We start from the raw sequence: 24275 nt of genomic DNA, 5'->3' as shown, positions 1-24275 counted from the left end.
GAATGCCCGGGTCAGGAGTGGCCGGGTGCTTGCCCGGTCCTTCCCGGGTTCGCGGCGGGTTGGTTTGCACTGAAACAGCGTTAAATTCCTTTTTTTCTTTTCTTTTCTTTTTTCTTTTTTCTCTTTGGCCATGAGTGGGGTCTGTCCTTTGAAACTGGCTATTTTCCTCCCACTCGGAAACACCTGCTGGCGGGGTTTGCTGCGGCGAGGCATCCAAGTGCCTCTCAGGCTCCGTTTTTCTGTTAAAAGCACTGACTGTCGTAGATGGGTTGTAGGTTTCACTGTTGCTGCTGTTCAAACAGGTGAAGCAGGACTCGGAAGGACTCGGGTGTGCTGTACTGTAGAGTTAAACCGTGTGGCTTCTGCTCTCAGTTACCTTCTCCATCTCTTCACTCTTTAGCTAGTTAAGCCCTTGCCCTTGTACTGATATCTTGGAGTGCTTGGTGTGCCAAGCTAGGGTGCCCTGATGCACATTTGTGATTGAGTTTTGAATTGCTTGAGACAATTACTTGGAGTCAAGTATGAGAGGTTTTGCTTTTTTTTTTTTAACTTTTGCTGGATGTCTGTAAAATATGTGAAGCTCTCTTGATTGATGCTGTCCTCTGGGCAGCTGAAAAAAGGTACATTTTTTCATTATTACATCCATTTGCCAAGTTGATTGGCATAAAGAAGGAAAACTTTTCTGTTGGTGAAGCTGCTGATTAGCACTCATGTTTCTCTCTCTGTGCTTAGATTGAGCGATTGGAAGTCAGCAGCTTGGCGCAGACATCCAGTGCTGTGGCCTCCAGCACTGATGGCAGCATCAATGCAGACTCTGTAGACGGGACCCCAGATCCGCAGCGGACAAAAGTGGCCATCACACACCTGCAGCAGAAGATACTGAAGCTGACAGAGCAGATCAAAATTGAGCAAACAGCCCGTGATGACAACGTGGCAGAGTACCTGAAATTGGCCAACAACGCAGACAAGCAGCAGAGTGCCCGCATTAAGCAAGTGTTTGAGAAGAAAAATCAAAAGTCAGCCCAGACCATCTTGCAGCTACAGAAGAAACTGGAACATTACCATCGAAAGCTGCGAGAGATTGAACAGAATGGGATCCCTCGACAGCCAAAGGATGTCTTCAGGGATATGCATCAGGGTTTGAAAGACGTTGGAGCAAAAGTCACTGGCTTCAGTGAGGGAGTGGTAGACAGTGTTAAAGGTGGGCTTTCCAGTTTCTCCCAGGCCACGCATTCAGCAGCTGGAGCTGTGGTTTCCAAACCCCGGGAGATTGCCTCCCTCATAAGGAACAAGTTTGGGAGTGCAGACAACATTGCTAACCTGAAGGACTCCTTAGAAGAAGGCCAGGAAGATGGGACAGGAGGCAAGGCTCTAGGTGTTATTCAGAACTTTCAGTCAAGCCCAAAATATGGCAGTGAAGAGGATTGCTCCAGTGCCACGTCAGGCTCAGTGGGAGCCAACAGCACAACAGGGGGCCCTGTGGGAGCTTCCAGCTCCAAAACAAACACTCTGGATATGCAGAGCTCAGGGTTTGATGCAATACTGCATGAGATTCAAGAAATTCGAGAGACACAGGCAAGACTGGAAGAATCGTTTGAGGACCTTAAGGTTCGCTACCAGAGGGATTACACATTAATAATGCAGACCCTGCAGGAGGAGCGGTACAGGTACGTGCTGTGGTACTTCTTTGGCCAAACCAATGCTGTGATTGCAAAGCACCAGAGTTGGGGATGGTAGTGCTCAGCAGGCTGTTCCCAGCAGCCTGATTCAAATGGGTAGTTCTGTGGTCTTCTCAGGACTTTTCCCTCCCAGTTCTGCCTTTTGTAAATATTGCTATCTTGCTGCTCACCTCTCTCTCTGTACAAGAAAGAGAGATTGTAAGGAAAAAGGTTATTTCAAAGTGTTTTCAAGATAAAAAATGAAGCTGAAGAGGTCTAATAAGGTGTCCCAAACCCAGGAGTACATTGATGCAATTACTGTTATCAGACAGTGCTTTGCCCTGAAAAAAATCCTGAAAATGTTTGGATCAAAGCAAATGACAGGGAACTAATGTGGACATGATCTTGCCCATGTGCCAAAACTAAGATATCCCTTCCCTTCTCTGCTCAGCCCATGGTGGCAGCACTCAGGGAAATGAAGTTGAATTAAATGTCAGATACTGACAGTGCTCTTGCCATGATTATAGGGCCCTGGAAGCAGGTAACCCATGTTTCCATCAGCCTTCCCCTCACTGGAAGGAATGGAAAGGTGGAGCAGTTGCTGCAGTACTGCTGATCCTTGATGAAGTCACAGGGGAGAGGTGACAGTGGCTTCTCCCACCTCCCTGCCGAGGAAAACTGCCCATGAACAGGTGCTGAGGGAATACTTCCCTTTCCTTGCTGGGTGGGAGAGGCTCTTTGCAGACTGCCCTGTGCTGTCCAGCAGAATTCCTGACATCCTCCCCCTCATATGCTGAGAGCAAGGACTTGACTCCAGGCTCTGAAGGGAAGAGTTACTAGCTGCCCTTCTGCAGGCATCCAAGATAGATTCCTAAACTTTAAATAACAAATGCAAGGCCCTAGCCCTCGTTCTGGTGAAGGACAGTAGGCTGTTGTCATGAGGTTCTTTATGGCCTTCATGACTTTGCCAGGATGTGAAACACAACCTGAAAGGCACAGCAGAGCTGCTGGGGGTGTGTACAGGCTTGCTGAAGTGCCCTGTGCCACTTGCTGCACTGGTTTGTGCAGTGTAACATGGAGTTGCCCTACAGCTCTTTAGACATGCTGATGCCAAATCATTGGAAAAACTCTGGGAAAGGCTAGCCTGCTAGGATCTGGTAGAGACAGCAGGTTCTCAGTGTGCTTTGCAGAGCCTGGACAAACAAAACCAGACCAACACTACTTTATAATCCCACTTTGCAACAATCAGCAGTTAGACTGAAACCAGCAACCAGCGCAGCAGCTTTGGTTCCTGGTGCCTCAGTGTCATCAAGTCATCCCAAAGCGACGTGGAGCTGGATCTTCTGCTCTGCAGCAGAGATGTGCTGTTGTCTGTTGCTGTGTAGGTTGTTGTTTCACACATACAGCAGCAGCCATTCATGGTGGAGTGCTAAATGCAAGCATGCACAGCTGAAGGAGTGGCCTGAAAGTACAGTAGCAGACCTTGGGGACTGATGTGTGCTGTAGCTAAACGAGCTGGTTACTGCCCAACACCTCTGAGCAAGTTGTATTTGAATGAGGGTATTTACAAGGGCAAACATGTAGGTCCCATAGTAGCACCCCCCTGAGGTCAGCCCAGACCCCAAGCACTAACCAAGGCAGCCTGGAGTGAAAAGCAGGGAGAATCTGCATTTGGCTTATAAAGGCATAAGACAGTAATTTAGACCTGTCATTTGGAATGTTGATGCAAATTAATTAAAGGTGTGACCTTTAAAGACGACCAGTTAAACTGCACTCAGTGCCCTTGTCTCTGTGGGTAACTGCATGATCAGCAAGAGCTCATGGATTAATCATGGTTAGATGATGACGTGACTGTTCAAATGTAGACTCTTATTTTTATAGCTTTTGTATTTTGAACCGTCACAATGATAAAAGCCAACGTCACCTTAGAAGTGGAAAATGACGTGAAATGTCCAGGAGCAGAAGGTGCTGCAGCCTTGGCAGGGAGGGGTGGCACCTGTTCCTCCAAGTGGAACCCCTCTTGCTCCTCAGCTCTCTTTGGAAAAAAAATAATGAAAAGGAGATTGTGGTTTGATGCTGGCAGGCTAGGGATTCAGATTAATCATAACTGGTGTTAAAAGTTGTAAATACTTCCTAACTCTGCACTTTTTATGAGAAGCTTTCAAAAGCAAACACAGAGTTGAGTTGGAGCTTAAAAAAAAAAAGCTTTTGGAGAAGCCTTTGTCAGGTGACACTGAGTGTTTGCATTGTACCTGGAAGCTGGAACAAAGAACATGCCATGACATTTTCTCACCTGGTCTTTGACCATTTCCTCTTTCTTAGATCACTTACTGTTTTGCAGGTTCTGATTTTTTTTTTCCCTTTGTGTTTCTGCACTTTCTGTTTATCAGCCATGGCTTGCCTCACAGGTTTTCCGTGACCTCCTTCATCTCCTCCCTCCCCTATCCCTGTTCCCAAATCTTGTCTATCACTCAGTGTTGCTGCCGGTTTGCTAACCTTAGTCTCTGAGGCAGGGCCTCACCTGTCCAGTTGCTCCAGTTCTGCTGTCCCAGTGCAGCCTGGCAGCACCGTGGCAAGGGCAGGGTGGGCTGTGCTGCCCAGCCCGTGCTGCCCTCGGGGGCTGCTCTGCTGAGGAACGAGGGGCTGACGGTCCTTGGCCATCATCGTTTTCTTCTGTGCTGGGAGCGGACGCTGGAATGGTTTATCTCAGTATTGGAAGGTGGCAGTTGTTTACTGATACGAGCAGGGACTTTCTGTGCTAATGAGACTGAAATAAAGTTCCTGCTGAGTATTTTCATCTTGCTTGCCCCTTTAGGATCCTGTTTGTACATGGCAAAATCATAAGCTCACATATTTGGAGTGTGGCCAGGCTAAGGTTTTGGGTTTCTTCCCATGCCTGACAGCCTTGGAAAGGGCATTTAAGTCTCTCATGCTCCTGTCAGAGGAAATCCTTCAGCCAAAAGGCTAGTCACTGGTGCTTCCATTTGTCTGGGGTTTGATGTAGTCTAATTGCCACACTTCAGTCTGTCCTCATGACATATTTTAAAACAGATCAAAGGAGCTAAACCTCTGAGATCTGGGAAGGTTGGGAAGGCTCCTCTGGAGTGCAGCCGGGCAGTGGAGGCAGTTGGAGTGTTGGGCCAAGTTGGTGCTCACCCAGCCAGGACAGCACCAAAACATCCCTGCAGAGTTGTCCATCCTCCTTCCAGGGAGGCTCAGAGCTGGAAGTGCAGGAATGTGTGCAGGTGTCACGAGCAGCTCATGCTCCCTGTCAGGAGCAAGCTCTGTCCTTTGTGTATCCTCTAGGTAGAAGAGTTGGAGCATACTACATATAAATACTGGTTTAGCTGTTTCCTCCACTATTGGAAGCAGTGTGTTCAGTAGCATAAAGATGAGTTTAGTGACAAATAAAGATTACATGAAGGTTTGTATGACACAGCTGTTAAAAGGTCCTTCTTGAGAGACATCTGAAGACAGGTACTAAACTTCATTCACAGTCGACTGCAGACATCTTTGTAGCATTAGTTTGATCAGAGTTTCTTTACTCACCATAGCACTGAGTGCAGGATCAATGTCTTTTTTTATCACATCCCTCCCTTCCATATGCTGTGTTAGCTGTGTATTTTGCAGCTATTACTTTAAATGCCTTAAAGATTAAAAAAAAAAAACTGCAACAGCCATAACTGTGTTTCTGAACCTTTTCCAGACCACTTTCCTGATTCCCACACAGCAAGCCTCAGAAAACATGTGGAAATCCAACATAGCTATTTGAAATGAAGTGTTCCCATATCCCACACTTGAGCCAAGCAGCCCAGCTATTTACTGTGTCCCTGGGAACAGCTCTGATGATCCCTGTGATACTTGTGACAGGCAGCATTGGTCTGCTGCACAGAGAAGTCTCTGGGCTGGAGTTTGTTTTTTCAAAGAGAAATTTCACATTTTTAACAAGTAACAAAATAGTTCTTGAACTCCAAAGAGGCATTTTCTATACATGAAGTGGGATTTGATTATTCAGGGCACTGCTATATTGACAGGCAAGTTTAGTTTGTTCAGTAGACCTCATAAGTTAGAGGGATGTATTTCATCCTAACCCTCTTGATAGGTAGCCTATCCCTTTTATTTCTGTAATACTCTCACTTAAATGCAGATGAGCTTTCAAGAGGAAAACCCTTGTTCTGCGCCCTGTAAGTCATATAAACCCCTCCTTGCTTTTTAAATTTAAACACCAATAAAAAGCAGCTGGAAAAAAAATTTCTAAATTTTAGATACTGGTACAAGAATTGAAAAGAAGCTGAAAGGAGCATGTGTAATTTCAAAAATAAGCCAGGGTAGGTTAGTGGGGACAGGAGTGTGTTTTTTTAAATAACCCAGTTCTAGCAGTTGCCTGACACAGTGAATTCTGGAAGTGCAGGTGATTCTTGGATACAAACTACAGCAGTTCTGGGGTTGAGCAGGAAGTGAAGTGTGGGTTGGGAATGAACTGGTTGTTCTGCAGTCTTCAGGGCAGGAAGACTGGAGCCAACCCTTCTGCTAATCATGTTCTGTTTAAACTCTTAAACCATACAGATTAGCAGGGTTTCCTTATGTTTCCTGTAGATTGAGGTAGTTTTGAAGTTATTAAAATTCAATTGTTTCTTGTTAGAGAACAGGATTTAAGCTGCTTGGCAACAGCTGCTTTATGAAAGGCATTTATGTGAGAGGAGGTTGAAAAACACAATCATGCTATTTTCAGAAATGCTTAAGTTTCTTTTTGTGTAATAAACACACTGGTGATATTTGTAATATGGTAACAAACTGGATATATTTCAAGAATTGATGGTGGCTTTGGGGCTTGGAGTGGGCTTAGTTGTGATTTTTTGGTTGTTAGCAAGTTGTTGTCGGTTTTAAGTTGTGTGGGAACAAAGGGCAATATTAATTATCTGGGCTCCTTCTTCATTAGCCAGTCTTCACATGGCCATTCCCTTGTCAGTCCTGGGAAACCAGTTCTCTGGTGTGTCCTGGCACAATTGCACAGCTCCTCTGGCACCTCTCTGGGCTAGCCATGTCAGCTGGCAGTGGTCTTGGTCTCACTGCTGGTTGAGCACGTCATAGTCATGCTGTGTCTGACTCCTCCTTACTTTAAAGTAATACTGCATTGGGAACATAAATTATTTTCATACTTGTCTATTAAAAACAACCCCCCTGTTTTTAAAGGCTAGCTTTTGACTACAGATTGAGAAACATTAAAAAAAATTTTTGAAATAAATGAGAAGCAGAATTCGTGTTGTAGTTTCAGAACTTGCAATTAAGTTTTTCATTCCAGATAAATATTTCTTATTCATCTTGTGGTGGTGTTTTGTTTTGGTTTGGTTTTTTGTGGTTTTGTTTTGATTTTTTGTTTTTGTTTAGGTTTGTTGTTGTTGTTGTTGTTGTTGTTGTTGTTGTTGTTGTTTGGGGTTTTTTTAGGAAATAAATTCAGGATGAGTCAGAAGAAAACCAGAATTTAAGAAGGAATTTATCTCTGTGGTTTCATTCCTTAGAAATGTCTTGGTTATTAGTATCGAGATTCAGATGATAAGGGCTGTGTGGTAAGCTTTTTCTATCTGTTACAATAAATAGACAGTGGAAAGCAGAGTGGAAAAAGCCCAGTGGCCACCACAGCTATGCCCATACCTTTGTTACCATCAGAGCTACCATTTCAGTTAATTTAAAACTCTCTTAAGGAGAAGCAAAACTTTATCTTAGAATTGTTGTATCTCGGTTTTTTTGAGCAACCCTCTTGCTCAGGATTGCTCCTGGTCCATTCACCAGGAGCAAACTGAAAAATAAGCCTGCAGGTTAGTGATTCATGTGTCCTTCTTACAAATAATGTGATGGTATTTGCTTGTTAAGTTGCATCATTCATGGGAGATAAAGGAAAAACAACTCAAAGATGCAAGTGACCTCATGCAGAGATCAGAGAGTAACAGCATGTTCCCTGAGGCATCAGTTACATGTCATTTTCATGTCATTTTTATGCCCATTACTGTTCCAAGTGTAGATGAAAATGCTTAAGAGTTTATGGTATTAGAAGGGAACTGTTTGGTTTACACAGCAGTTTGGTGAATATCTCATTCTATTCTCATTCTGTCCTCGATTTCTGGCATCACTCAACAGTTACCATGTAACTGTGTGTTTTCTGCAGGTTAGGAGCAGTATCACAGGTTTACCTGGTAGAAAGAACTATTTCCCAACAAGAGGGCATTAGTGCTGGAGTGTGCTGTGTGCTGGCTGAGGGAGCCATGCTGGTTTCAGTACACAGGCCACGGTGTTCATTGCTTGGTTGTCACTGGTGTCATTTTGCCATCCTCTTCTCATCAAAGCCATTGTACCATCTGTTGTCATTTCTAGATGTGAAAGACTTGAAGAGCAGTTAAATGACCTGACTGAGCTCCACCAGAACGAGATCCTCAATTTAAAACAGGAGCTGGCCAGCATGGAGGAAAAGATTGCCTATCAGTCTTACGAGCGAGCCCGGGACATCCAGGTGGGTGACAGAACAAGGACCCAAGTCCTGCCCTCTAACTGCTCTTTCAGAAACTCATTCACTTTTGAAGTACACTTGTGCTTCAGTATTTGATTTTAATCCTTGTAGCTTTATTGCTAACTTGCTGCATTCCAAAAGGTGTCCTAATTCCCTCTCTGACCCATGGGTATCTCTCCAGGTAACCTCCTCTGTAAAGCAGGGCTGTGCCCCACACAGGGAACCTGCTGCTCAGCTGGAGTGGAGCAGGAGCCTCTTTGTGCAGGCCTTTGTCTTAGACACTCAATGGGCCATGACCCAAACACTTCTTTTACAGTAATGTTCCAGTACACGGGCCCTGGGGTGTGGTTCTGTGTCACTAATTTTACAGCAATGGTCACATACATCTAAGGAAAAATGACTTTGTATGTGCACTGCATTGAGTCAGGGAAGAATTCTTCGTGTTGGCTTTGAAGAAATAAGGAGATGTTTCTAAAAGAAAAGCTTCTTTTAGTATGTAAAAAGGGCTATGAAATAGAGGTTTTGAAGTTGGAGGCCCTTCTACAAAGCAAAGCTGATGCTGACCCTTGCAGAGAAAGGCCTATTCAGAAACGAGTCTCTTGACCATTTTAAGTACTTACTGTGGTAGTTTTAACAGGTATCTCAGTTCTGATTGCTGATAGGAGATATTTGGAGTGTGAGCAGAGAATTGTAGGTTAAGAGTTCTCCCTTTTTCCTGCTAAGGTACTTCAGCCAGGTGATTTCCTCTGGAGACTAAGCAGGCTGTGCTGTTCACACACCAGTGCAACTCCTGTTGTGAAACATTCTTCCTGGTCACTGCTGTTTGGGGCAGCTGAGCAATTCTGCCCTGTGCTTTCAGGGGTGTTAACCAAGGAGAAAGCCTCATGTTTCATTGACCCCCACAGACATGATGCAATGAGAAATGTAACAGGTGACAATGACCTTGAGGTTAAATTTAATCTGTGTCTGTGGACAGTGGTTCAGTGGTCCCTGGCAGTGTAAACAGGAGGCTCTCCCTTGGGGGAGTGTTAAAACAGTCAGGTTTTGTTCTCCTCACTAAATTCAGATGGCAGGAAGATCTAATTGAAGTGGGGATTTCTCAACAGCTTTTTTTAATCTTCATTTTATGATTCAGTGCTTTTAGTGTAAACTTAAAAGTTGGGACAGCCTATTTCTCAGCACTGCTGGGGAAAAGGGAAGTGTTAAGTTTTGTTGGATGAAAAACTATTTAAGAGCATGAGCTGATGTTGCAGAAAAACTGTCCTGGTTCCTTTTTTGGTGATCAGTCTGGGAAGGACTGCTGCAGACTTGTATATTATATTTGCAGTTAGCCTATGTGTCTGGAAAAAGCTGACTCTGAGGGAAGATTAGTGGAAATAGTGTAATTTGGTATCTTAAAGAGCAGAAGTCTCTCTTGGTGTTACTTGCCTGAAAACCTCTTTCCTGCTCCCTAGCCCCCTGTGTTGGATGTCACCAGTGTTTTAGTGCAGGTTGGGTTGGTTCAGTTGGGGTTTAGCCCAGTGAAAAGGTCTGACAAATCCCCCCTGAGTCAGTGGGGCTTTAGAAAGGTGGATTTGTGCAGGGTAGTCTTCTCCTTCCACCTCCTTTTGTTTTGCCTCTTCCTGTAGGCAATTCCATAAATTCCATAAATTTCTTACCCTTCTAGATGTCTTTCCCCAGCCCTCACAGAGTCAGCTGGAGCTGTGCCAGTGCCACTGCTGGCTGCAGTCTGGAGAAGAGCTTCTTCCTGCAATGGCAGCTGTGCAGTCCCAGCCCTAGTGCCCCTCAGACCTTTCCCTGAGCTCACAGCTCACTAAGCAAGCAGAACGCAGCTGAGCCTTTGATAGTTATTTTTGTTGACATAGTTTTCTGTGAGGTTGCCTAGTTTTCTGCAAAGGGGTCAGATAAGCACAACTGACTGCAAGGAAGGTGATGGAAGTTGAGGTTCAGGGAATGCACATCCCATAAAAGGATGAAGATTTCTGGCTAGGCACAGCACCCTTGTCCTCTGAGTGGCCTCCTGGAACCAAAGCTGAAGTGACCAGGTGCTGGGTATCCCCTCTTCTGGGCAGAAGCAGTGGGGTTTCCCAGCCTGGCATCTCCATGTCAAGCCTTGTGGGTGTGGATGAGACGCCATGGTGTATTGCAGGCTGCAGTGCCCAGTCAGCTTCTCACCTTGGATATGGGAAATGGCACTGCTTCCTCTGTTCCCCCCACAGGGCAGGAGCTCGGTGCACGAGCAGTGTGAGGTGTGGGGATGGTGGTCCTGGCTTGGGCTGGTTGCTGAGGTAACAGCTGTGACCTGGAGTGACCAGTGTGTGCTCTTGCCCACAGGAGGCACTGGAAGCCTGCCAGACGCGCATCTCCAAGATGGAGCTGCAGCAGCAGCAGCAGCAGGTTGTGCAGTTGGAGGGGCTGGAGAATGCCACGGCCAGGAACCTGCTGGGGAAGTTCATCAACATCTTGCTGGCTGTCATGGCTGTCCTCCTCGTCTTCGTCTCCACTGTGGCCAACTGCGTCGTGCCCCTGATGAAGACTCGCAATAGGACGTTCAGCACTTTATTTATAGTGGTTTTCATTGCCTTTTTGTGGAAGCACTGGGATGCCATCACCGGCTACTTGGAACGATTCTTGTCTCCCCCCAGATGATGGTGGCAGGAATGGGCTGCGCCGCTTCCTCCTGGCGCTCTTGGTGAGCAAGTGTGGCAAAGATTAGTCAGCAACTACTCCGCTGAAGTTTTAAAGTGTCCGAGTGAATTTGTTTACATTTAGAATAACGTTTTTTCTCTGCAAGATGCATTGCAATAGTATTTTTTAGATTTTATTCAAGAACTCTTTTGGCGAGAATCCTGGATAATTTTTATGTAGCATGGTTCTCTTTGGATGCAAAACTTAAGATTCTTTAAAGTGTACAAAAGAAATGAATAAAATACAGAAATTTGGAGCATACCAATGGGCAATTTAAATTGTGGCTTGAACTACTGTACTAAACCTGTCAGGAAGAAGAGAACGTGGTTAGCTTAAGATGAGCAAAGCTCAATCTAGTGCACAGCCTTGAATGATGGTACCACAGCAAACCTGTAACACTAAACTTTTACTGTGAAGTCTGCTCACATTCCATGTCCGAGTGTATGCGTTGAGTGGTTTCTTTCCTTAACAAGAGAAAAACAACAACGTGTGGATCCCTCTCCCAGCTCAGCATCTGGGTTTGCCCTTTGTGCTAACCTGACTTCAGTAACTTTCTGTAAGGCTGGCTAACTTGGCTGAGTGTATGGAGTGGAAGCCTCATGCCATACACAGTAACTGCACAGTCGTGCTACAGTATTTTGAAGTAGTCGTTGAAATACTTATCTTTAAGCAGAAGCCCTTGGTCGCACTTTTAAGGTTTTTTTTAATATATGTATATTCACAGATTTAAAAAAAATCCGAACAGCATACTTGAAGAGTGTAATACTCAAACTCTCAGTGCTTCCTTATTGTTTCTAATAGGATTTTTTATTATTATTATAATTATAATTATTATTATTATTGGGGGTTTTTTTGGAAGGGTTTGGGAGGGTCGTTACTTTTTTTTCTTTCAAATAAAGAAGTGATGTTTTTAAATGAAGAAATGCGTGAATAATTGTGAGCCGTCTTGTCCTGAAGCAGTTCTGAGGAGGGCAGAGAATAGTTTCTAGTGTCAGCCTGTCAAATGCAGCACTGTCCATTTGCCATTTGTCTGTCCTCCTGAGCATAAAGATGCAGCATCATGGAAAACATCCAGCTTTTCCACACTTTTTTGTCATGCAGGGCTGTTTTTTCTTTCTCCACATGTGAAGGACAGTATGTTTGTATTTTTTGTTTGCATGTAATTTTTCATTCCTGGCCTCAGGATAAGAGCAAGGAATTTCTGTTCATCTCTTCCTAGAGAAAAGACAGGTTCTTTTGAGGAAAGAAATACTGATTCAACAGTCCACCTAACAGAATGATTATCTCAAAAATAGTTCTAATTAAAAAAAAAAACAACAAAAAACCCAACCCTGAAAAGTGAAACTAAAGCTTTCCTCCTGTCAGGCTCTGGTAAGATTATTTGTGTGTCTGTGTCCGTGGTGTGCCATCCTCTTTTTCAGCCACGGGGGCCAGCACTTGGTGCAGACACCTTTGCATATCTCTGAAGGAAATGTCAGCTTCAAATGTAACCCCAAATCCTCACAATGTGCCATTGCTGATGACCTGTTGGTACAGGCAGGCAGCCCTCAAGTCCAAGGAATCTGCATTGATTCTGTGGTGGTTTTTAACTGCTGTCCCTTTCACCATAACAGTGCCAAGATTCATCTTTTGTCTTCATGAAACCTAAAAAAAGTTCCAGGATTCTGTCAAAACTATTTATGGTGTTTAGTTTAGTTACTGTTTTCTTTCCTTCCAGGATCAACTTCCCTCTAGGAATCAGATGTTGCCCAAGTGACCTAAACCAGTTAAAATCATACACAGGCCTGTATGAGGCTTGTACAATGTATATATACACACATACATGGGCACTGTGCTATGATGCAGATTCCAGGTTCTGAGAAATTCCCTCAAACAAGGTTTGAGTGTTTTCTGATTGCCAGCAAAGGCAAGGCCTCCACTGTCCAACCATCTTTCTTGTTCCAAGGGTTCTTTTCTTCCATAGTCACAGGAAACTCAGGTGCCCTTCCCCAGGGATCCCGTACACCTCTCTCCCCACGTGCACTAATCTGCTCCTCTCCTGATTCAGACAGATTGCCATTTGCAGCTGACTCAGGCCAAAACTGTTTGTGCCACAGCCAGGGCAGAGGTGCGAGGCCATTCCCTCCCTTGCTCCTGGCTCCAGTGAGGCTTTTCTCTAGTGACTCACATTCCTTGGCTAGCTATCAGCTTCCCATTATGTAGGTTTTGTCAGAAACAAATGTGTGAATAACAGAAAGAACTGATTTGGTACATAACTGAAATACTTTGTTGCCTTTTTTTCTGAAACCTGGCCTTTGAACCTCTTTTTCTCAGTCTTTTTCACACTAGAATTGCTTAAGGTAGGTTTTTGTGTGGTCAAATCAGGAAGGAGTTAAAAGCCAGTTGCTCTGGACACTCAGTGTCTGTAATATTTAAGGAAGTGTTTGTCCCTCTTCTTTATATCCTAGTTTCATCCATTGTCTCAACTCTGCCACATTCAGTAAATACCATTTGCTAGCTTGCCAGAAGGTGCAGGCTTAATATAAACCAACATCTCAGAACTCTTTGGTGAAGGCTGTAATACATATGGGTCTGGACAAAGTGTCTGTCGCTTTCTCTCTCAACAGTTTCTTCCATTCCAGAAAGTTGTCTGCAGTAACGTCATGTATGATGCTGCATCACTTCTCATATCCTAACACAACTGCCATGTGTTTTGCCTTTTGCACTAGCAGAACGTTTTGGGGTTTTCCTCCCTCTTCAATTTGAAAGTCTGTGATGATTTCTGATAGCTTAATGATGTTGTTGAAAATGTGATTCTAGCTTTAAAGCTCCTTTTCCTTGTACATGGTTGTGTTTGCTTTCCTGATGGAGTGTTTCTGGATGACGTGTAGGGGACAGTTTCCGCTGTGGATGTGAGTGCGTGTGAGTACCTTTAATAGCCTCCTTTGTAGATAAAATCTTTCTAGTGACCATCTCTGAGTTGCAGAATGTTTCCCAAAACATTTCATATTCGGAGTTGCAGTGATTCAGAAATTGCTTAGATGTGTTTAGCACGTACTGCCTTGGCACATAAAAAGGGAAAAATATAATGGACTGTGTAAGTTCCAAGAGCAGCACCTCCTCGTTAACATTCGAGGGTACAAGTGAAGTTCATCTGTTTCCCCCATTTCCTTCAATATGAAGAAGAAAATATTGATGCAAAAAAATTACTTCTAAAAATTTTATAAAGTTCTTTTTTTTTTTCTCAGCCTCATTAGTTTAGTTCAATGATACTCAGCATGCTCCCAGCAAGTTACTCTATTGGTTTATTCCAATCCCGTGTGTGCTTAGATGGGATCAGATGAACTGTTGACTTATGTGTGTGTTACACTGGGACAGGAAAGCACTGTCTGCCAGCTTTGAAAATAGGCATTTTTTAAATGAAAGAAAAGAAAAGGCATTATAACAAAAGAAGCCAAGCTACAAAGGGTTCAAGATTGGGTAGTTTTGCCAGCTTTTAAGCGAATTCTGAAAGTGGCTAAAGAGTTACAAACCCTGTGTGTCTGTGTTGTGTATGCCAGGTGGTATAGTCGTAGGCAATTGACTTAGCTGTAAGTGTGTTTTAAAAGTGTAAAAAAATAAACAGAAAAACTCACTTGCACGGGTTGAAAAGTACAGAAATGACACTTGTGAACGTAACACTGTAGTTTATAGATCTTAAGCTGCTAATTGTTGAGAGAGATTTACATTTGTCTTGTCTGATTGTCACAGATTTATCTGTGGCACTTTTACTGTATATAAAAAAACTTTAAATAAAGACCTCAGCTATTAACACCAGTCTAGTTTGGATCTTTCCAAAGGGATGGAGGCAGGGGGAGGAAGGTGCTGTCATGGGGAAGAGGGGTGTGTCAAAACTGCTGAGCCCTAAGACTCTGATTGTCAGACCTCATCCTACACTCAGCCACACACCACTGGGGCACAATGAGAATAAGCTGGTGTCAGAGTCTGGTCTCTGCAGGTAGAGGAAGGGAGCAGCAGCATTTCATTCCTCCTCACTGAGCCCTTCCAGCCCTCCTGTGCCTGGGACAGCCTGTGGCAGGGTCCCTGCAGGCACACAAGGGTCTGTGCCTCACAGTGTCTCTGCCTGCCACACTCTGACTTGGTGGCTGCACTCAGGTGAGGCGACTTACCTGGACGTGTCTGTCCTGGAAGGACCAGAAGCTGGTCCTGTGTTCTCCCACCACTTGTCTGTGGCCTGCCCCGTCCCATGTGAGAAGGGCCCTTGTTCTGTCCTGAGGGACTTCAGGGCCCACTCTGTGTGAGCTGCAGAGTTAGAGGCAAGTGCAATTGCAGCATCACCCGTTGTCTCAGGCAGCTTGTGATGGAGCAGTTCCAGGCCCGGCTCAGCGTGGATGAGGAAGGCTGCAGTTGGCAGGACAGCCCTCCCTACCAGAAAGCTCCCTCTCCCTGAGCAGGGGCAAGAGGCTGCAGAATGTTGGTTGAGCCACCTCTCTAAACAGAGGTATTTTGGCTACTGTGTTTCATAGAAGAATTTTGGAATCCTTTATTATTTGTACAAACTGGAAGTGAGCAGATTCCTCACTGGTGTAGAGAAGATACTTGTTCCTCTTGGTTTTTGCCCATGTGGTATCAGGAGCAAAGAACCAAGAAGGAAATGGAAACAACATTTTAAGGAGAAAGGCACCAAGTCCTTCTCTCAGTTTTCACAGAGGTGCAAGTACTGTAAAACCAGCAAGCAGATCAAAAAACAAAAGCAGCTGTTTGCAGGATTTTTCCCTCTGTAATCTCCTCACAACCAGAATGCAAATTCCAGCAGTTTATGGATGAAGCAAGTGCACGGTGCTGCTTTTGCTAGAGCTGTCAGGGTGAGGATAGGACAGGCTGTGAGGGTAAAGGGTTCTGTGTTCTCCTGGGGCAAACACTGAGAGCTGCTGGCTCAGGACCAGCGGGGGGCACCGTGGCCAAAGGTGAGAGCACTGCCCTTCTGCTCCCATGTCAACAGATTTAATCTGATAATTTAGGGGATTAGGTGGTGTTACTCAGCTTTTTGGTTAGTCTGTGAGAAGTGGTTTGATAACTCCACCCAGGTCTGGGGAGCAAACAGGGATATGGCAATGCTGGTTGCAGCAGCGAAGGGGAGGAATTGGCTGATATTCCACACTGGAGCAGTCGTTCTCCCTGGCCAAGTAACACCACCTTGCAGTGCTAATAGTGGAAATTTTTGCAAACGGCCAGCTCCCTACCACAAAATACCCATCTTCAAGTTGTCCCTTAAATACCAAATCCACTGGTGTTTAAGTGTTGGTAAGTGGTTCATCAGCCTTGGTGAATCCTCCCTCACTGGCTGGAGTTAAAAATGGGAAGAGGATTCTTTGCTGCCTGAGTTAGCATGCAATAGAATATCCCAGGGCAAACCAGCTCTGCTCAGTGGCTCATACTCCAGCCAGATCCCCTCTGAAATTAGGAATAAGAGTCACCTCATATGTGTTCTCTGCCTTGGTACCAGCCTTGTGCCAACCCTGGCCAAGGGGGAAAAAATAAGTAATATTGCCTGAGGAGAAAAGCCAGAGCAGGAGGGGGAGATGCAGTGTGTTTTCAGCCCTCCTCCTCAGTGCAGCTGTTCCTGTAGCCCTGCCTGCTTTCAGCTGATACTCTCCTTGCCTTGCAACCAAGAGGTCAGAAGGCATTCAAAAGTTCCCCCACTACACACAAAACAGCATTCTCAGATTGGCATCACCTATCAGACCTCTGTTGTGACAGCCTGAGGACACCTCTGGCTCCAATTCACTGTTTGAAGAACACCTTTACACCTAATCCTAGCTGTGATCTGGAGGGAGGAGGACCCCTGAGAGCCTGTCTGACCAGGATAGGGAAGCAGAGGAGTGTGACACCACATTGCTGTATCTGGTCAGTCACTCTTCAATTCCCCCTGACTCTGGCACTGCTGACACATCCACACATCCCTGATGTGCCTCTCTCGGCCCTGAGGGTGAACAGGAGCTCTGGGCCAAGCCAGCTCCCCTTCCTCCTCAGTTCTGGGGTCCCTGAAGGGGATGGTGACACAGGGTGAGGGGAGGCAGCTGCTTGGTTTGCCCTGGGCAGGAGCTGTGACCAGAAAGCTCATCCTGGTCTCAGGCACACCCTGAGAACTACACGGGATATTGTACAAACTGACACCCTGCTTACCTGGGCAAAGGATCCTGAGAAGAGAACAGGAGGAGCAGGTGATGTTTCACAGACGGAGCACTCCTCAGCAGAAAACATCTTCAAGGAAGGAACACCCCTCGACTCTCCTGATAGTTGTCTCACACATCTTGAAGCAGTTACGTTCCTTGGCACAGGTAGAACAGCCCTGTCCCACACCACTCGGGAACCCGGGGTATGTTCCTCCTCTTTCTCTGAAAGATAGTTGGCTTATTTCAGACCAGCCCTCCATCTCCATTGGGCACATTTCCCTTCACCTTTGGAGACAGACAGCTATCAGCCGGCATTCCATCTGTCCCGTCCATTGCTTTCCCAGCTGGCAAAGGCCGATTGTTGCCGGGAGCGGCCAGAGCGGCCCAGGCGGGGCCGAGTGTTCGCTACCCCGAGTGCCCAGGCCGGGCCAGGGGTGCCCGGGCCCGCGGGGGGTGCGGACAGAACCGGCCCCTCTGAGCTGCGGGGAACACCCGGGACCGGGACAGGGAGCGGTACGGCCTGCACGGCACTGCTGCGAACTTACAGGGATGGCTCTGGAGGGCTGAGGGATCCCTTTTCGTCCCGGGGGTACCGAGGGCCCCTCCCGGCTGCGGCGGCTCCGCGCGGGTCACCCTGAGGGGGCGCGCGACCCCCGGCTCTGGCGCCCCCTGCCGGCCGTCCCGGCACTGCACATGCGCGCCGCCCGCGGTCTGGGGCGACCCCTGGCGGCCAGGCGGGGCAGCGCCCCCGCGCGGTGTCTGTCCTGCTGTGTGTCCTCTGTCCATCCTGCCGTCTGTCCTCTGTGTGTCCTCTGTCCGTCCTGCTGTGTGTCCTGCTGTGTGTCCTCTGTCCGTCTGTCCGTCCCCCCGTCTGTCCCGCTGTCCGTCCCGCCGTCTGTCTCCCCCACGGTTCAGCATCACCGCAGCAGTAACTCGGTGGTTATTCCTGCTCGGATCCAGCCCTGTGCTGTGTGGGCTCAGATGAGGAAGAGCCTGTCCCTGCCCAGGCTTTGCAGATCCTCTCTGAGCCTGCAGAGCAGCCAGGCCTGCACTCAGATCCTCTGTCTGTGTGGAAAGGGAAAACACAGACACGGGCTGCAGCTCTGCAATGCCCCACTGCCCCTGAGAGAGTCATTCCACGGGGTAATTGCTCATGGGACATGCTTGATGGCTCTCAAACCAGCAGCCACATAAGGCTGAACTCTCTGTTTCTGTTGTTCAGCATGGCTGGGTCTGTGATTAGAATGAAAATCAGTCATTTGTCTGATCTGGACCTTCCCTCTCCTCTCCTCAAAGTGGGGCTGGAGTCTACAAGGATTTTCTGATAAGCTCCTCCCTGTTTCATCCACTGCAGCTCTGCTGGGCACTCAGGCTTCATCTCCTGCTGCTGTTCCCATTCCCATTGTGGTCTTTGCTGGCAGTTCTGCCCCCAGAGCCTTGGTGTCTCCTCTGGCTTGTCCCAGAAACAAAGGGGAAACCACTCTGATCGAGGCCCCCCAAGGACCAGCCTCAGCCCTGCTCTATTGGAGTTTTGTCCCCACCCACAGAGCTCACAAAGGAACTTTTTCTTGGGTTCAGGGTAGCTACCCTGAGAGAGAAAGAAATTGAAAAATCATATGAGATTCTGAGGTTCTTTGAGAACAGGACAGAGAGCGCATAGGAACAGTGGCTACGCTGATAAATTCCCCATTTCCTGGCACAGGCTGGGAAGGAGGGACCCCTGCAGTGGCAGCACTGCACAGTGATAGGGGCTGGAAGTGCAGACAGGCCAGCTCAGCAGGCACATGGTAGTGCAAACAGAGCTGGCAAGGACGAGCTGCCTGTGCCCCTCGGGCAAGATAAACCTTCATAGGTTCAGCCTGAAGATGTTCTCTCCTATTAACAAAATGCCCATCATCCCTGTGCCACATCCCCCTCCGAGGAACTGCCAACAGCTGCACCTTTTTCCAGGTGTCACCTGCACCGTTAATTACCGGGGGCAAGGAGTGGCCCCATCCGAAACTGGGGATGTTGCAGAGCAAGAGCAGTGGGGACAGGGCACAACTGTGAGCTGGGAAACGCACAGAGCTGGCTGAGAAAAGGGGTTTTAATTGAGCTGCTGAAATCCTTCCCCCTCTCCCCATCAATAGAAATAAATTGGGGGTTCTGCTGTCGAAGATAATAATTTGTTTCCCTCTGGTGTATGGGGTTGTGGGAGCTGCTCATGGAACCCCGTGCAGGAATTCTAGGAATGTAAAAGGTGACTGAGGCGGTGCGTCCCATCTGACCCCAAACGAGTCAGGTCCCTCTGTGGGGAAAGCTCAGCCCCACAGGGGGTTGCCCGCAGAGCAGAGATGAGCTGATACACGGGGACAGCCCCGGCTTTCCCCTCTGCCAGTGGTGCAAAGGAGCAGTGAATCCAGCCCTGCCTGCTCCCCCTGCCTGATACAGAAACACACGGAAGGCACAGTTTATAGGTCAAGATAATCGCCCTTGCTAGGCTTGCCTAAACGTGCTTTACACACGGAGGTATCAGTGAGCAGGAGTGATAAGGACAGTGGAGTAGATGGATTGCCAGCCCTCCTCCAGCCAGGCATGGGGAGGTGAAATGACAAGGTCTCAATGGCATTGCCTAAGGTCTCCTGGAGAGGTGAGAGAGAAGGAGCACCTGCCATCCTCCAGTGTGTCCTCTCTGTCCTGTGAGGGGCAGATCAGTTTTTCTCATGGTCAGAAAAAGAAAAAAAATCACAAAGTCTGGTTGCTTTTCCACCTTGAATTACTATCAGCTTTGACAAGCTTTGTGCCTTGGCTCCCAGGATGCTGCCAGCTGAATCTAATGCTGTTGATTTGATAATATATCTCATCTGACTTTCTTGAAAATGCCCAGTATATCAGAGCTTCTGTTTTCCTACTTGAACCATCTTCCCTCTTTGCCTTCTTTCTCTTTCCCAGCTGGGGCCAATCTGTCCGGGAAACAGTCCAATTTATTTCCATCTGATGGGAGCGGATCCCAACTCCATTCCTTCCCTCTACTTCAGCGTTGAAATCAGCCTACGTCATTATTTTGAAATCCCTCATTTTCCTGCTCTGCATTTTTGCTGCAGCTTTTCTCCCTCATCAGAGGCATCAGTGGAAACACCTCTAAATATCTCTTTCTGGGGGGTCTTCCCAGAGCAACCATCACACAGTCAGCGTGACATGGATGATTGAGGGCCACACGGTGTTCCCCACATTTCAGACCTTCCTGTGGTCTGAGCAGAAGCCCCAGTATCCCATGTTGGATAAAACTTGAACTAGGAGCTCTGGGCCAGGCCTCAATCTTCCCACCATCATTCCCTGAGGGGACACAGCACTTTCTGCCCTGTGGTTCTCCTGGCTGCTGGTCACCACGTGGGACAGCCAGGTCTCTGTTACTCTGCAGCGTGAGGTTAATGGACCTGGCTGCTTTTGCTCCTGAGAGCATCCCCTGGATGGGCCCTGGAGCAGCTGGTGAGGGCTCTGCCCATGTGAGGACCACCAGTGCTGCTCCCCCGTGCTCAGTTTGGGGAGGCATTTCCTCCACTGCCATCCTCCACTTGCCACGGTGCCCACCTGGGGCTGTAGTTGCACCTCTGAAATGGGCCCTGAGCTGCTTCTAACTTTATTGTGGTGACAAGAGAATCACAGCTGAATTGCCCAGTTTATGGATCCTCAAGTTAATTAACTGTGATTGATAAGCTGCTGCCAGAATGATCCACACTGCAGGCTTATCTGGGTAATCTCTGTTTGTGTGTTTAAAGACTGACAGGAGAGCCAAAAAAAAAAAAAAAAAAAAAAAAAAAAAAAAAAAAAAAAAAAAGATAAGGGCTGAATATGTAGGGTGGTGTCTTGAAAATTTAATTTAGAGAGAAAATATCCCTTCTAAAACCACATTATTAACTGCTGTCAAGTGACAGCCATTTGGCCTTCACGTGCTGTGGATGAATTCAGCCAAGTTGTGTCAGACTGCTCTGAAGTGTAGTGTGTGCCATGACCCAGGCCCTTCCCTGGGCTCTGGGTGCATAAAATCTGCATGATTGCTCTGCAATGGGGCTTGTCAGCGGGGACTGCAGCTGGGTTATGAATCACTTTAATTTGTCATGTGAGCTGGTTTCACACCAGCATCTCTGGAGGGAAAATGCTGGAAAACTGGGGGAGGGAGGAGAGGGAATGTCAGATGCCACCCCCCTCTTCTCCCCCCACCCCGGATTCTTGATGGAAATTATTTTCCCTCTCCACCAGCTAATGACTAGTCCTGATTTAATAGGATGGAGCAAAGTGGCCAATATAAAATGTATGTTTTGTTTTCACGTCTGAGTCTAAGGTGGCCACAAGTCATAGTCTGTAATGATGGGGGGTGTTATCAGTCACACAATCTGACATTTTGCCAAAAGGTCTCTTTTGTCTCTTCTCTGAAGTGTGAAAACAAGGGATGCTGTTTCTTGTGTTCTGTGAAGAAAAATGTGTGTTGCAGAGCCTTAAGGAGCCATTAGATGAAGGAAACCAAAGAAGGAAAGAGAAGTCAAGATGTAATTCTTCAGATAATTACACAAATACTGGACCTCTAGGGACAGTTAATGGAAAACATTTTAGGAAGCACCTGAAAATCTGCCATGGAAATTTCTCATCCTGGCCATCCCATTGTTTCCTGCATCCTTTATTGGGGTAATCCTGAGAAAAATAAAAGATTCAGATCATAATTTGATTTTTCTTTTATTTTGTATTTACTTATCCAGTTGCTGCTAAGGACAATAAAAACGAAATTACCCACTCCTGACTGAGTTTCCTCAACACTTAGGTAAAATACAGAATTATACAAAACATGTAGATTCCCACTGTATGTTATCATGTAGATTCCCACTGTGTGTTATCCTAAGCAGTAAAAGCATAAACCAAGCATAATCCCCTCCATGGAGACAAATTATTCACCCACCAAAATAATTACTCACTGCGGGCAAGTAGACTTTTACAAGGTTGATTTTTAAGCGTGCAGATGAATGTTACAGCTGGTAAGAAATCATTAGTCAATGAATCTGTAGAAAAGGAAAAGATAAGGAGACAGAGATTTGTTTTCCCTGAGCGGAAAGGGTCCCACATTGTGGAGCTGGAAAATGAATGCCCTGGTGTCTTCGCTTCTCAAATCAGAAGTGTTTGGTTGTCTGTTCTAAGGCTCAAAATAAGATCTCCTGAAATTAAAGAATTACTTGTTTTCTTCAACAGAGCAATATCATTAGACATCTTGAGAGACAGGTGCTCCCCAGAGAGAGGCAGTGGGTGCAAAGGTACAATCCAAACACCTTTTTCCAGTGCCCCCCTCCCCAGCTGCTTCTGCTCTCGGGGTGTGCCCAGGGACTGTGTGACCCCTGGTCTGTGGCTCTGGGGGCACCTGGCAACACCAGGGCTGAGAAACCAAATCCATCTCCTCCCGGTCATCCATCCAGCCAGCCAGTCCCTCAGCTCTGCCCACCAAACTGTTAATCTGGCCCAGCAACAAGCAGCTCCTCACAGCAGCAAGCTGCAATCCTGGTAAACAACATATGTGAGAGTGAGCTAGTGGAGCTGCCACAAAGACTTTTTGCTTCCCCCAGATTCTGGCTCCCCCACCGCACACAGACCTGCTGTTTGAGCAAGCGGAGCCCACCTCCTGGCAGGGGGAATGGGAGGCTGAAATCCAGCTGAATTCCAGCGTGTGGTGGCCCCCGGAGGGGCCGCTGCTGCTGCAGCACACACAGCAAACACAGCAAACACCGCAGACACTGCACACACCGCACACACATACACTGCACACACGGCGCTGCAGCTGTGCTCTGCAGGCTGCTGTGCTCACCTGCCCCCGTGCAGCACCTTCACCACACACCGTGCAGATGCACCGCTGCCCGAAGCTGCGCTGGCACCAACTTCCTCCGTTACTTTGTTATCTCCTGAATCCATTCCCTCTTCTGTTGGTTTCTCTGGTGCTTTCCTCCCCCCTTCCTCCAAAGACGGTGTGGAGGATGCACACATGAAAGGAAGGAAGAGTTAGCCCCTTAGGGAGGAAGTAGACATTGGTGGTTTTTTTTGTTTTTTTTTTTTTTTGGTCCAATTCTGGAACAAAAAAAAGCTCCAGCCAGGAGCTGGTCTGATTAGATCTGATCTTAGGGTGAAACAGATGCACAGTTTCATGTGGAAGGTAAAGTGGCACACTGATACAGTTTTCCACGCTGTTGTTCCCCATCTCTTGCATGGGATCAGAGCTGTAGATTTGAAGCCAATTGAGTGTAAGACCCAGCACCGTAACAGAAGTGTTGGCTATCAACTTCTTAACGGTCATTCTGCACCTGCAGTGCAGCACCTGCAGCTCGTCAGTCCTTGTTGCTTACTAGAACTCATTATTACTCCCCAGACCTACATCATGAAGCAGAGGGTTGCTGCTGTTGTCCAGCCTTTGCAGGGCTAATGGGTGATTTAATTCACTGGAGATATCACTCTGCACCCTGGGTAACTAGTGTCACTTGTGTGGAGCTCAGTAAGATTGCAGAATTTTACATTCTTAATTTGTGATGAGTTCAAACACAAATACATATCTGTGCACAGAAACATGTGGATTGTGCAGGGACAGTATCTTTGCAAGCTGAACTGGAACTGTGTGAGAACTCTCCTTCTATGCTACAAAATTCAAAATGCAACCAAGTCCAGTGCAGGGCTTGTCGACATTTTAAATGTGTCCATGTGCACAGGTTTTTATACACATATATGTTTGTGTGTGACTTTTGACTTACCTCGAAGATTAATGGACATGTTTCCTGTACCTGAGCAATGTAGAAGCCTTTAAAACTGTTGGAGTCACCAGGGAAATGTTGAGAAGGAGATCCCACTATCTGCATAAAACATATCCAAAAACATGCAAGCCAGCTCAGTGCAAAACAGTTTATCTTTTAAAGCAACGCGAAACATTAACCAAAATATTTAGGATTGTATTAAGCCATACAAAACAAACAATGCATTTATAATTAACCACATTTAACCCTTTCACTTCAAAGCACAAAACTAGCATCAACACTGAAGGCTCGATAAGCTCAGGGAACATGGGAGAGAATAACATTGAAGCCATAGAGGGAAGTCAAATTGGTTGGAATTAACAAGGGTACTATGGGCTGTAATAATATATTTACAGCCTAATGATTATGCTGTGGGAAGGAAGAGAAGGGGATTAAATTCCTGTTTAGTTTAGGCTGCATTTTAGTGCAGCCTGTTCTTCAGTAGTACACAGTTAAAAATGTAGTCTGTCAAATCCCA

General features: G+C 46.6%; 1 protein-coding gene and 1 long non-coding RNA gene across 5 annotated transcripts in view; one reads left to right on the top strand and one right to left on the bottom strand.

Moving 5' to 3' along the window:
- TMCC1 (transmembrane and coiled-coil domain family 1) overlaps positions 1 to 11685 on the top strand; it is a 56793-nt gene extending 45108 nt beyond the window's left edge. Inside the window, exons 5-7 of one of the 4 annotated variants that reach the window (XM_083869262.1) lie at positions 733 to 1667; positions 8028 to 8163; positions 10495 to 11685. In XM_083869262.1, the coding sequence (XP_083725388.1) occupies positions 733 to 1667; positions 8028 to 8163; positions 10495 to 10809 (1386 nt within the window). In that variant the 3' untranslated portion in view covers positions 10810 to 11685. The remainder of the gene's footprint in view (positions 1 to 732; positions 1668 to 8027; positions 8164 to 10494) is intronic. The other 3 variants (XM_083869263.1, XM_083869264.1, XM_083869265.1) reach the window with 3 other exon arrangements.
- A 150-nt stretch (positions 11686 to 11835) lies between these two features.
- LOC310913653 lies at positions 11836 to 17637 on the bottom strand. The gene is made up of 3 exons (XR_014590863.1): positions 17549 to 17637; positions 17014 to 17225; positions 11836 to 12063 (listed from the first exon to the last, which is right to left on the bottom strand). It is a non-coding gene; the product is annotated as an uncharacterized lncRNA (long non-coding RNA).
- Positions 17638 to 24275: the final 6638 nt, after the last annotated feature.

The sequence above is a fragment of the Zosterops lateralis genome (assembly GCF_965231275.1).
Source record: "Zosterops lateralis genome assembly, chromosome: 11".
Taxonomy (NCBI): Eukaryota; Metazoa; Chordata; class Aves; order Passeriformes; family Zosteropidae; genus Zosterops; species Zosterops lateralis.
The sequence above is the reverse complement of the archived record's forward strand: the minus strand, read 5'-3'. Positions and strand labels throughout refer to the sequence as shown.